Source organism: Jaculus jaculus, chromosome 7 (assembly GCF_020740685.1).
Source record: "Jaculus jaculus isolate mJacJac1 chromosome 7, mJacJac1.mat.Y.cur, whole genome shotgun sequence".
In the NCBI taxonomy this organism is placed as follows: domain Eukaryota; kingdom Metazoa; phylum Chordata; class Mammalia; order Rodentia; family Dipodidae; genus Jaculus; species Jaculus jaculus.
Window position 1 is genome coordinate 19,510,599 of NC_059108.1, and position 13,166 is coordinate 19,523,764.

The 13,166-nt window shown below is 37.0% G+C and overlaps 1 protein-coding gene across 5 annotated transcripts in view; it reads right to left on the reverse strand.

The window, feature by feature from the left end:
- The window catches only part of Trpc4 (transient receptor potential cation channel subfamily C member 4), a 200,386-nt gene that overhangs the window by 7,538 nt on the left and 179,682 nt on the right, over nt 1-13,166 (reverse strand). For all 5 annotated transcript variants that reach the window (XM_045155285.1, XM_004660026.2, XM_004660024.2 and 2 more), the window contains 2 exons: nt 10,444-10,639; nt 6,327-6,521 (listed from right to left, as the gene is read on the reverse strand). In XM_045155285.1, the coding sequence (XP_045011220.1) occupies nt 6,327-6,521; nt 10,444-10,639 (391 nt within the window). The remainder of the gene's footprint in view (nt 1-6,326; nt 6,522-10,443; nt 10,640-13,166) is intronic.

Consider the following 13,166-nt stretch of genomic DNA (forward strand, 5'->3'; position numbering starts at 1 on the left):
ATTTGAGAGAGAGGGAGAGATAGGGAGAGGGAACAATTCAACTCTTAATGCACACATTTTGGAATAGACAGTATTTTTGACAATTAATGATTGGTGATAACATTAAATATTATATAATACAGTATGCATCAATGTGCTTGATATACTTGTAACTTTTCTATTGGGTAATAGTCAGCTGAGTTTGAGCATGCTTTATTATCTTCAGGGAAGGAATTATATCATAAATATCACCGGAAAAGACCAAACACTGAAGAATGGACCAATATATGTTTATAATATGTAACAAGTGGCAATGTCATTAAAAAGTACCTATTTAGGTGGGTTAATTTGATTCCTTTCATGCTACTTCAGTATTGAGAGTTGCATCTCAAACTCTTTATTTCCTTTTAAATTAGACTGATTACCAGTTGTATATGATAGGAAAAATGGACCCCATGAACAAAGATGTGTCTAGAAACAATCTTTTGGGAAAGTATGCATGAAGTTGGCACTTTCCTTTGTAAATAATCTCAGAAGTTGCTGGTTTGTGTGAGAAATGATCCTTAGGAGGGTGGCATTCTAGACAGGGGCTGGGGGTGTAGCTCTATGTCACATTAGCATAGCCCACAGCTTGCAGGTTGCCCTTGATTTGTTCAGGTGGGGCGATGGCATAGGGAGCGCGGATCTACAGGTAAGGAAGAAGACAAATGAGTGGAAGCCTCTGCTGCTGCGGGGAAGTCGGGTTTCAGCAGAAGTGTCAGGTCTGCAGATAGGAGAAAGGGCTCTGGGGAGGTGGTTGTGACATCTGCTGGCTTCTTAGCTCCAGTTCTCTCCAGGTCCTCTCTGGCATGTCAGGCTCTCTGCACATAGCCGATTCCCTACAGCCAATGATCAGTGTCATTTCCACTCTGTTTTTTTTTTTTTTTCTTTCAATGATTTCCAGTCCATGAATTATGCTTTTTAGTCTTTGCTCTGCTCAGTGAATCCTTTTAAGGATGCAACCTGCTGTTTCTTTTCCTTTAAACATAAACAGCAAGGGGTCCTTGCAAGATGGGATCCTTTCTTCAAAAACTACAGTCTGCCTCTGTTACAAATGATCTATGTATTCTATATAAACACACTTCCTGCAACACTCTAACATGCAGCGCTCTTTACAAACATGCTTTCCAAGCATATGAAATTAATGATGCAAATGCTTGAATACCATCTTGTCAAATCAATATTTATTAGTGGAATATTAAAAATATCAAGCAGGTAATTCTTATACATCTCCATATGGAAAAACATATGTAATGAAAATATCCTGCCAGCAAAGCTTACAGAAGTAAGCAGGGGTCCTAGAGTTATTATAGACAACTACTCTCTCATCTGTACACATTGCATTTAGGCCTACCAAGAGTCATGAAAATTTTGACAAGTTAACACTAAAAATGGAGGCAGAGGCCCGCATGGTCAGCATTTTCCTTTTGCAAATGGTAGGCAGTGGGAAAGTGAAGTACGCACTCTGACTCGCTTGTACTGACTGACTTAACTAAGCAGATTTCTGTGGCAACTGACTAGGAATGAATATTCTACCTGCATCCTAGGGATGGATGGATCAGGCCTAGTGACTCCATAACGTATCTCTTGTCTTTCTTACTATGTACTAACAAGAATATGAGAAAGTGGAAAATATCATCATCGTTAAAACTATTAAATTAAAATTATTTTCCAAGAGAGTATTTTTCTAGTTCAGAATGTTGACCTATTAAGCATTCCATTTAGAAACCTGGCCCATGGCATTAAAAATGTTTCATGTTAATTAAACACATTGGAGTGAGTATTGAATTAGATTCTTTGTACATTAATTAAATGCATCTGAACCTTTTCAGCAACAAGCACAAAGTTTGGTCTTTATTTTACAAAGCTGAGATAGATCCAGATGCATTTTTTAATAGGATTTTTTTTTTATTAACGTTCCAAGATGGAAGAGATATAGATTTTTCTAGTATATACTAAACTTTGTGGGCCTGTGCTTTCCTACAAGGAAAGGCATCAAGAAAAAAAGAAATGAATAAATAAATACATTAAATAAATAAGGTAAAAAAAAATCACAGGTCAGAACTTGTTTCTAATTTGATTATTGTACTCTCTGTAACTGCCACTTCAGTGGGATTTTCATGATTGTCCAGAGAAAAGCCATCTCTCAATAATGAGTTCATTTTCTATCAGAAATGTCATGTTCAATAGGACATTTCTACCTCATTTATGTTATCTTGCATAAAAGAGTCAAGTGAAAGATTAATTTACAGAAAATCTTAATCATTCATTACAGGAAGTCTAAGGTTAAAAAGACCGAGTTGATGAGTTTTCAGTGCTATTGTGTCAGTATTGAAAGGAAGCAGGAATTGCAAGATCAGATCAGCAGTAATGGGCTCCTGGAGAATGACCCAGGTGGCACCCTTGCAGAGCTATGGTTTAGGCTTTCAGGGAATGGGCACTGAAGGACCAGATGTGTAACATGCGCACCGCGGCTAAGTGACAAGAATCATTAAGTGAGCCACAAGTGGGAAGGTCAGAGAGGGTGCTTTAAAAAATGTAATGATCTCTAGTTGAATTCCAATTTTCTGTTTCAGTAGCACAGCATGGATGTAAGTAAGCTGCAGTCAGAACAAGATGGAATTCAGCTTCTGGAAAGCAGGGCTTCAGGACTTTGGACTCTAACAGTACCACAATAGGCATGAATGTAAATAAGCTGCAGGCAGAACAAGATGGAATCCAGCTTCTGGAAACCAGGGCTTTAGGACATTGGACCCTAACAGTACCATGATAGGCTTTCTAAAAGCTTTTGAGGAAACAATAAAAGAAAGATATATATACAACATGGAAGGCATTTTGTTCTCATCAGACTTTCTAAGGAAACAGGCCAATAAGAAGACCAGTACTTTGGGAAACAGAAGATTTAGCCCACCCCTTTTTTCCCAACTTGCACCACATGTTCCTAAGGGGTCCTGGGAAATGGGAAAAGTAAACAAGTTATGTTTAAGGTTCTTCTGTAAAGAATATGGTGAAATTAGGGCGTGGTGATACATTTTTAATCCCAGAACTCGGGAGGCAGAGGTAGAAGGATCACTGTGACTTCAAGGCCACACTAACTTGACTTGACTTGAGTTCCAAGTCAGTCTGGGATAGAGTTAGACCCTTCCTTGCAAAACCAGAAAATGGTGAAATTAAATTATGCTTCTTTTAGAGTGTAAGGATCTACATCAAGGCATACTTTGGCTTAGCAAAGTAATTGTCATTAGCCTTTCAGTGTCACCTTTGTATAACTAATACCATAGCCAATCATGAAGATAACCAAATATGAATGAATTCATGGCAACATCATTTTCTTTTTGATCTAAGTTTCCAGATACTTGTATCTAAACTGATATTTTTGTTGTGTTAAAGTGAGCTTCTTTACAAACAAAGCATTATTTATTCCCATAGAAATAACACATACATAAAAAAATAATACAACTCCGACTATAAAAACCAAAATGTTATGTCCTCATTCTGGAAATGTAGCCCACAGAAAGAGTAAATTCAGACATTATTGAATTTGACTGTAGCGGTTCCCAATCAAGGCCCTAGCCTGCAGGATACAGGAGGCCTGAGGATAAAAAGAAGTTGGGGGAGGGAGAAATGACACAGAATATTTATCGGGCTTGGCATAAATTCACAAAACATCAAAAACTCTACTGTCAAAGGTTAGTAAAATGTATGTTGTAAAGGAAAAAGAAATGGGGTTGTGGTCAATTAATTTCAAATTAACTTGCTGTGTATTAGACTGGAGAAGATTTAAATTTAAAAATAGAGACATCAAAAAATGGTGTTTGGGAAGAGTAATATTTAGAAAACTCAGTGACATACATCATTTACTGTCTTCCTCTGAAAAACTGGAATTGTTCTTCTAATGGAAAATGCAATGGAGTCTATGGCCATACCATTGTGAAAGTGCCCAATCGTGTCTGATCTTAAAAGTTAGGCAGGGTTCAGGTACCTAGATGTTAGTCTAATTGAACTTCAAGACATTCCTTGCATCTAAGAGAGATGGTGTGTACTTTGAATCTAAGTCACCTAGTAGATGCAGGTGTTATTAAAAATGAGTTTGCAGCTCCTGACCCTAGCAGGCAGATTCCTTCTAGGGTAGGGTGTGTCATGGGAGTTCCCAGAGAATGCTTGCTTATGGTGCTGCTGCTGGTTTTTCTCTCTGCATAGCTCTGTGTACGGGGGACTGGCTTCTTCTGCCATTGTGGAACTCCCCCTGGATCTGTAAGCTTCAAACAAATCCCTTCCTCCTATAAACTATATCTGGTTTGCAGATTCATCAGCAGTGTGGGGCTGACTAATACAGATGGCAATACAATTCTAATGTGTAGTCAGTACTGAGGATCTTAGGAGAGACTTGGAAGTCAGTCCACTCTTTGTGGACCTTCTAGGTGAATACGGTATAGCATTAGGGGGAAGCATGATATTTTCAAAAAAACTTTTAAGGGCACTTACAATTCAATATTCTCTCTGCTGTTGCCTAAAAGAGAAACATGACAGACCAGTTTCTTTGGTGAATTGGCTTTTCTTCTTTAAAATCATAATAAAATGTAAAGAATGGCAGGTGAAAGTAACATTAATCATTAGTGCTTTACTTCAAATATCTATTAAAATTGTAGGAACTTTAGAATAATGTACAGTGCAGTTAGCGCTTTGATCCAGAAGGGACTAAGCTGGAGTTTGGTACCCCAGAAACCTTTCTGCACCTCTCTGGAGCACAGCATCAATGATTTCTCACATTGTCTCACCACAGCTCACATATGACTATATTACAATGTTCAGTGTGTTTCATGATGCGCCCTATAATACAGTTACATGATGTCCATTATAATGCAACTTGCTCCGTCTCCCATGCGTTTGTACCTTTCGTTCTTCAGGCTCTCGCTCCCTTACTGGCACATGGAGCCCAAGCAGTAACTGCTCACTTGGTGCAGGAGGGTTATTCTGTCAATGCACGTAGTCTGCAACCTGTTTTGATAATTTGAATCTCAACAAGTTCAGCAGACAAATCAACATTTGGAAAGTAATAACCCACTCCTTCCTAATGTCAGAGATAAAGTTCATATACTAGTATTAAGTTTTCATAATCAGGTAACATGATAATGTATTTTCAGACTACAGTTCTCCAAGAACAGAAATAATAGTGTATATTAATGAATGTGCTTTCCTCTCCTGACCATCTCTATTTGCAATCTCGTCAATTGAACTTTAGAACTAGAATGGTTACTAGGATGAGAGCAAACACCATGCCCCACTCAGCGGGAGACAGCCCCATGTAAAGTTAGTTACAATGCCTGGTGAGTGTGGGGTTGAAGAAAGGAAGAAGTGCTTGACACGTGTTCAATAGTCACAGGTGAAATTAAACAAACTAATATTTTGATTAAATATATAATATTACTCAAGCCACTTTCAAATATAAAAAAATATATTTGAAAATACCTCCAAAGAAATTTCTCTGAAAAAGTCAAAGTGACTAATGGATATTAGTGCATTTATTCCCAGTGATTGTTATGAGAATATTGGAAATTAGAAAACAAAGTAGGAAAAGCCTGGACAATGACTTCTTCTAGGTCAAAGGTTTGGTTGAAACAGAAACCAAGACTATATTTTCTGCTGGAATTTTTTTTTCAAATATATCTTTGACAAAAAGAAAGGTTAAAAAGATAATCATCAAGTATATGAAAAAGATGGCAACAGTCATCAATGTTTTATAATGTATTTTTTGGCATTTAATAAAATTGAGAGTGGAGGAACTTGAACATTTGAACACATACTCAAGTCGCAGGTGACAGTTGTCACAGCATACTTAAGACATCATATCCCTTCAATCCCGTCAGTGGTGTTTGTGTGCTGTACATGATCCAATGGAAGGCACCAGGGATATGACTTAACCAAGATATCTATCCTCCCCTATGGGCCCTACAGTCCAGGTGGATAAAGACCCATGAGTTAGCTCTGCCACACATGCGTGCTCTGTTGCTGGAATTGTGTGAAGAGCTAAAATTCAGTATGCTACAAGAGAGCTGTATACCCAAGGCTTAATTAGCAGTAGTTGGAGGCTCTTTGAAGTAAGTGGCTGCTACTAAGGTGGCAGTGACGTCCATTCAGAAGAGAAGTTTGTAAAGTCCTAGCTACCCTGGGTGCCTTGGACATGAGAAATGTGTAATTAAAGTCCATGGAAAACAAAATAAGAACAAAAGAGCAAATGGTAAACCCTTATTCAGTAAAGTGCCAGTCAACTACATGACACAAAGAAGAAAGACATGTTGTGTTCTTACCCCTATGGTTCCAAAGCTTTCTGGCTTTCTTCTCATCTTTTTCTTGCACAGGTGTGTCCATAACCACTTGATCAGATACCAGAGGGACTTTGGGCTTGGGATGACGTTGAATGGGGTAGGCAGAGTACCTCCTTCTTCAAAATAGCTCATCCAGAGCTTGGTTCGAGCAAATTTCCACTCTATATCTGCATGATCCTGGTCAGAAGAACAGGACAATTGCTGACAAATTCCTCAATTAATTATAAGGCACAATAACCTTCCAGAGAACCTGGAATTTTCCTTACTAAGTCCTGGAGCTGGCTTCTAAACCTTGTATGGAGTCAGCTTTTGTACTGATCACTATTCATTCCTCTTTCTTCAGTGAAACACACATCTAAAGATGTGTGCTAGAGAGACCTCAGTGATTAGTTACAGCTCAAAGACAAGCTTCGTCTCTGGTCCATTTGACTCTCATCCCAGTTTCAGTAGTTTATGGCCAGAATCATGGCTTTGCATCTTACCCAAGGCCTTGTCCAGCTGCATAAATGCTAAAGATGCTCACAGCTTAGTCTGTGATGCTGCCAGGAAGGTTTTACTGGATATGTTTGCACATGATTCATCTTGGCTACCTTCAAACAATAGATGCAAATTCATAGAGAAGTTCAACCACATACAATAGGGCCCCAGAACTCATACATTTTTCATAGGGATCTTAACCTGTATAGCCCTTATATAAATCAGTATGAATGTCCCTCAAAAAACTAAAAATAGAACTAGCCTTTGATCTTGCTGTACCACTGTGTTGTAGTTTGAATGTAAAGTGACCCCATAGGTTTGTGTGTTTGAGCGCTTGGTTTCTGACTGGTGGCAGTGTTTAGGCAGGTTGCTGGACCACTAGGAGGTGAAGCCTTGCTCGTGGAAGTGAGTTTGATCTCATTTCCTGTCTCCTTCTTGACTGTGGACACCATAAGACCAGCTGCTTCACGCTCTTGCTGCCAAAGCCTCACAGCCATGACAAACTGTGTCCTTTCTTAAGCTGTAAACCAGAGTAAAACCTTTCTCTATTCCAAAGAAAAAGAAAAGAAAAGAAAAATAGGATTTCCATTACATCCCCTTAGCCAGATGTCACCAGCCAGGCACTGTCAGTGTCTAACCACAACCTTGAGACTGTAAGCGCATTACTCATTTCAATTGACTGACCTCCCTGGGACGCTGTGGAGCATTTGTGGCAGACCTAGTGTAACAAGTCTCCTCTTAAATTAGCCATAAATCTGATGTAAGCAGAAAGTCTTAGAAATAGGAGGTGATAGAAGCTGGGCATCATGCATTTGAAAAATTCAAAATATTTCACTGTAACTAATTAGTATTAAAAAGAAATCCCATATCTGAAAGAAGGAGGGCAGGTTCAAATCCTGCTCATATTTTATAAATTGCCTGTGTGCTGCTGTGTGTGTGCATGCATACATGCGTGTGTGTGTGTGTGTGTGTGTGTGTGTGTGAGAGATACAATGACAGTTTTACTATAGACACTACACAAATTGCTTTTTGACAAGAGTCACCATATCTAACCATTTTCCTATTTTTCACTCATTTTATTTCCTCCTCTAACTTTTCCCTTTCTTCTGAGCACACATCGATTCTGGCCGACATTGCTGTATTCGCAACCAGAAGTACCTTTTTTTGCTAAGTCATAGGGAAGGGTACTCAGGATTCTGGCACAAGAGAAGAGGAAGGCAGGCACTTTCATAAAGTAGCTCCTGACTCACTGCTTCTCTGCCACAATGTAAAAGTCCTCTTGGCTTTGTGATGCTCTTCTATTGATACTGATGCCCAGGCACGTCCTTTGTTATATGCGTCTAAAAAGCGACAGGATAGCCGACAGTGCCTAGATAACATGGAGATGAAAAAGCTCCAAGCTGGTGATGACTAAATCAGCTTTCCTCACTCACCTGTCAACTCTTACTCAACATTTAAGAGCTAGTTTAAGAGTCACTCTCTTTGGAAGTCTGCCTTTAAAAAATATATTTTTTTAATTTATTTATTTGAGAGAAAGAGAGACGGAGAAAGAATGGGCACACCAGGGCCTCTAGCCACTGCAAACAAACTACAGACATATGTGCCACATTGTGCATCTGTTTCTGTCCTTATTATAGTTTTTATTAAGAGAAATTATATTTTAGATATTTTTATCTCTAAAAATAAAGTATATTTCTGGTATATGCTAAATAGATACAAAATTTGTGATTAATAAAAATATGAGTAGTATGGAAGCTTAGTTTGAACCTACATTATTGCTTCATCTTGACATCTATCAAGTTTTCTTTTCTTTTCTTTTCTTTTTTTTTTTTTTTTTTTTGGTTTTTTGAGGTAGGGTCTCACTCTGGTCCATCTCTACAGACCATGGCTTTAAAAGCAATGTTATAGCGATCTTACTCAGATTCTCAATCTTGTGCAGCAAGTGCTCTTACCCACTAAGCCATCTCCCTAGCCCAATGTTCTCTTCGTGATGAAATTTGGGCATTGAATATTTTACAGAATCCAAAGAGGCTTTCTAAGCTTTTGTTACTCTGGAAAATGGAGTCCAAATTTTAGAAATATACTAACTAAAGGAACACAAAACTTCTGAAACAAATATATGGGAGAATATCTATAAAAATCTCCCACTATCAGGTATTTAAGAGAAGCTCATTATATCCATGTACAAATTTGGACATTCACCTTCAAGTTCTAGGAGTAGTCAGAGCCAGAGGAATTATTATGCACTGTGAATACTTTAATCTGTGAATCAGTGAATTGATGAGCAAGTAATGAATTCTAGCATCTTAGTTTTTCATTGGCGGCAAATATCTCTAAAAAATATTCAGTTGTATGTGCATGTGTGCATGTTCATGGCAGGTCCATTGCTGCTACAATCAAACACCCATCTGTCTTTATGTGGGTAGCTGGGGAATTGAACCCAGACTGGCAGGATTTGCAAGCAAGAGCCATTGAGTGTTGAACTGTCTCACCAACCTCAATGACAGGTATCACATTAGAAAAATTTGCCTCCATAAAAACAAGTTAAGTAAAATTCCTAGCATTGGTAGGGGAAAAAAAAAAAAAAAACAACAAAAACGTACTATTTCAGAAATTATTGTAGAACCAAAGATATAATTGCTGTTATATATGAAAAAAATCTCTGATTCTGCTAAGGTATAAATATGAAAGATTTAATATATGTATGTTATTCCAGTACAATAGAATTTTGTTTCAATTGGTTACAGACATAGTCCACTATATAAGTACAAGTGAGTTAAGAACTTGGTCTGTCTCATGTATTGCAGTGTTTCTAGTACTTTGGCCAGTACTTGAAAGAGTACCTGCTCAATAAGATCAATAGCTAATTGTAAGAACTTTTATTTGGCGGGGGGCAGGTATTTGTGTTTCTTTTGAAACAGGTTTTCACATTATGGCCCAGACTTTCTTGGAATTCATTAAGTATCACAGGCTGATTTTGAACTCAAACTAATCCTCCTGCCCAGGCCTAATTTACTCTGTGATTATAAGTGGGAGCCACCATACCTGTCCTGAGTTAATGAAGGAGTAAGTAAATTATGTCGAATTATCTATAATCCAGAGTTTAAAATAAATGTGTACTGTATCTTATATTCTGCTCAGAAAGTCATGTCTACTTTTCTATTGCTCTTTCTAAGCCTTAGGAAACTGAAAATCTTAAGGGTTTTCTCTCTGTTAGATTTAGGTCTGGGCTTTTTGTTTTATCTGGTCAACCTGATGTAAGTTTGCTTATGTAAAGGTGGCAGGTGATAGGGACACAGACAGTGCAGAGCCCAATGGCACTGAAACTGGATGAACCACTTGCTTCTATGCTGTCCCTCATCAATTGCTTGCTATTGGGAGTGACTCCCTCACAAGGCAGACTCAGTTTATTTTCATAGCTATACACAATATCACAAAATAGATGAATATACAGCCACTTATGACATAAGCTGTTTATATTTCAAATTAACTTGTTACAATGCTTATCTCTCTCATCAATGACCAATGATATTTTATTTCCTAGAATAATCAGATGGAATATAGCTAGGAACAACACATTGTAGGAGGACTATTGAGTTACAAGCAAGGTCAGTCAACTTACAGCAATGAGTTGGTAAGAGTTATTCATCATGGCTATTAACATGTTGAGCAGGACCACCAGAGAGATGACGTTGTACGTCCCGAACATGGTGGCCCCAACAAACTCAGTAAATTCATGCTGTGCTTTCACATTGGTCACATACAAATTGATGAGTCCAAATATTGACCAAAACAGGGACTGCAGTGTCTCAAATAACCTGGAATAAATTAAAAAAATGATACTAATAGCCATATTGAACCATTATATAATAAGGTACAGCAGTACATGTTGTTAACACCATATATATGTATTCCAGTGGCAAAAATCTACACACACACACATATATATATATATATATCAGTGGCAAAAACCTTTTAGGACAATTCACATTTAAACTTAATATAATAATTAAGGTTAATTTTAACAGACTAGCACATATGCTTAATTTTATAATCCATTTTTGCAGCAGAATTGAAAGCTGCATCCAATTTTCTAGAGCATGCATAAACAAGGGATCCAAATTTTTTAGATGACTGTTTGGATAAAGATTTATTTATTTATTTATTTTGCTTTCTCCAATGGTGGGGAAATCCTGAAACAGTAATAATAAAGTAGATTATAAAATGTAAATTATATAAAGTTCATTATTAATATACATAACATATTTTTTGTGATTCACTAAGTCACCTGTCATTGTCTCTGCTCTGCACAATGGGGGTCACCAATAGCTGCATCAGAGAAAAAACGGCTCATAAATCAATATTTCCTGTTTTGCTTGTGTTCATAGAAGGTTTGTTGATTTATCAGCCCCCAAGGAATATGTATTAGGTGTTATATCCTAAAGACAACTCTTTCACCTAGTTTGTTTTGGGTTGTTAACAGGATTATTTTTAACAAAATATATTTATAGATTCCCACAATTACAATTTAAATTGCACCTAGTACATACTATAAGAAAGCAAAGCAATTTAGATAATAAAAATTGATGTTTTTCTTTTTTTATATCATGGCACATATTATTTATTCTAGCCAACAAATGAGCTCTAGTGGCTTCATTGAAAGGGTATTTTCCTCTAATTTGGCTAATCTGAGAGTGAACTGCATGCAAATTATTTGTTTCAACAGGATTAATATACTATGTTAAAATAATATAAAATGTGGTAAAAATTTTACTCATTGTTAATGAGTAAAATAAACTATGTAATATAAACTATATTGTAAAAACAAGGCAAAAGCCTTTTCATTCATGTAAGGGTGAGGAGGGAGAACTTCTGTCTTTAGGGAATATCAGATTCACACCGAAGCAGATGCACAGTAAATTCTCCAGGTCCATTTTTGTGTAGACTGCTCTTACTGAAGCTAGGGCTGCTCTAAACTCCACCCTTATTATGATCAGTGCTAACTCACAGAAGCTAAGGGCCCCAGTTCAGTACCTGATTCCTATAAAAGAATGCCTGTGACTTCAATTAAGCCATATATATTTCCAGCCCACGTAACCAAGAAAGTCTAACCATATATCTAAGCTACCATTTAGAGCTGGCTTTCCCCAAATTTATTGCTTTTACAAAAGAAAATCATTTCATAGTTTTAGTTGAATGGAACAAATCATTCTGGGAAATGAAAATCAATTTTACTTAAATTTAGACAGTCAAATTATGAAACATATTTATAATAAGGTTCTGAGCAGATCGAATTTGGTCACAATCTAAGATGGGCTGCATGCACTGCTGAAGTCACAAAGGCCAGCGTGGATATCAGCCACTTCAAGATTAACACTGAGAGTCATACAACTAACTGACCCCAAATAGATAAAGGCCGCTACAGTTTATTATTTGAAAATTTCTCAGGAAAAAATAAATTTGGCCTAAGAGCAAAGGTCCTTTATTTGTATTAACTTTTTAAGCACCCTTTAGATTGAGTAAGAAATAACTCAAATACTTTCTTTCCAAATAGTATATATTCTTAGTATGATTATCTATCATCTATCATCTACCTATCAACCATCTATAATGTGTGTATATGTGCATGTGTACACACGCACACACACGTTTCAGCTGGTTTGCCTCTGGCTCGAATAAACCAGTTTAGAAAATGTTACACAATACAGAACATAAATTAAATAATAATTCATATAAATCACTAACACATAAATGTCATAGAGTTGTTTTTTCAAATAGAAGCATAATAAAAACAATGATGCCAAATACATGGATGGTTATGGTTGACTAGTTAACAACTTGCTTTTGTCTAAATAAGAACTAATTACTCAGGGCTATTTGCCCATCCTTTGGCAAAAATTGACAGACATTTAAAAATTAAAATTTAATTAGGAGAAATTTGAAATAAAACTTTGTGATTAACTTAAGGCTTTATTTTTTTTTTCCTCATTCATTGGTATAAATCACTGATGGCATTTAGAGAATAATTTCACCTATCTAAAATATATTTATTTTTAGGGTGAATGAAGAGCCTGGTGCTAAGCTATTTCTAATTGAATCATTCCTTTATTGGATGTTTAAAAATTCTGTGTAGGTTAACATTTCAAAGCTATTACTTCCAGAAATATTTTTTTCTTTTGGTTTTTCGAGGTAGGGTCTCACTTTAGCCCAGGCTGACCTGGAATTCACTATGGAGTCTCAGGGTGGCCTCGAACTCACGGTGATCCTCCTACCTCTGCCTCCCGAGTGCTGGGATTAAAGGCATGCGCCACTATGCCCGGCCCTCCAGAAATATTTTGATAATTA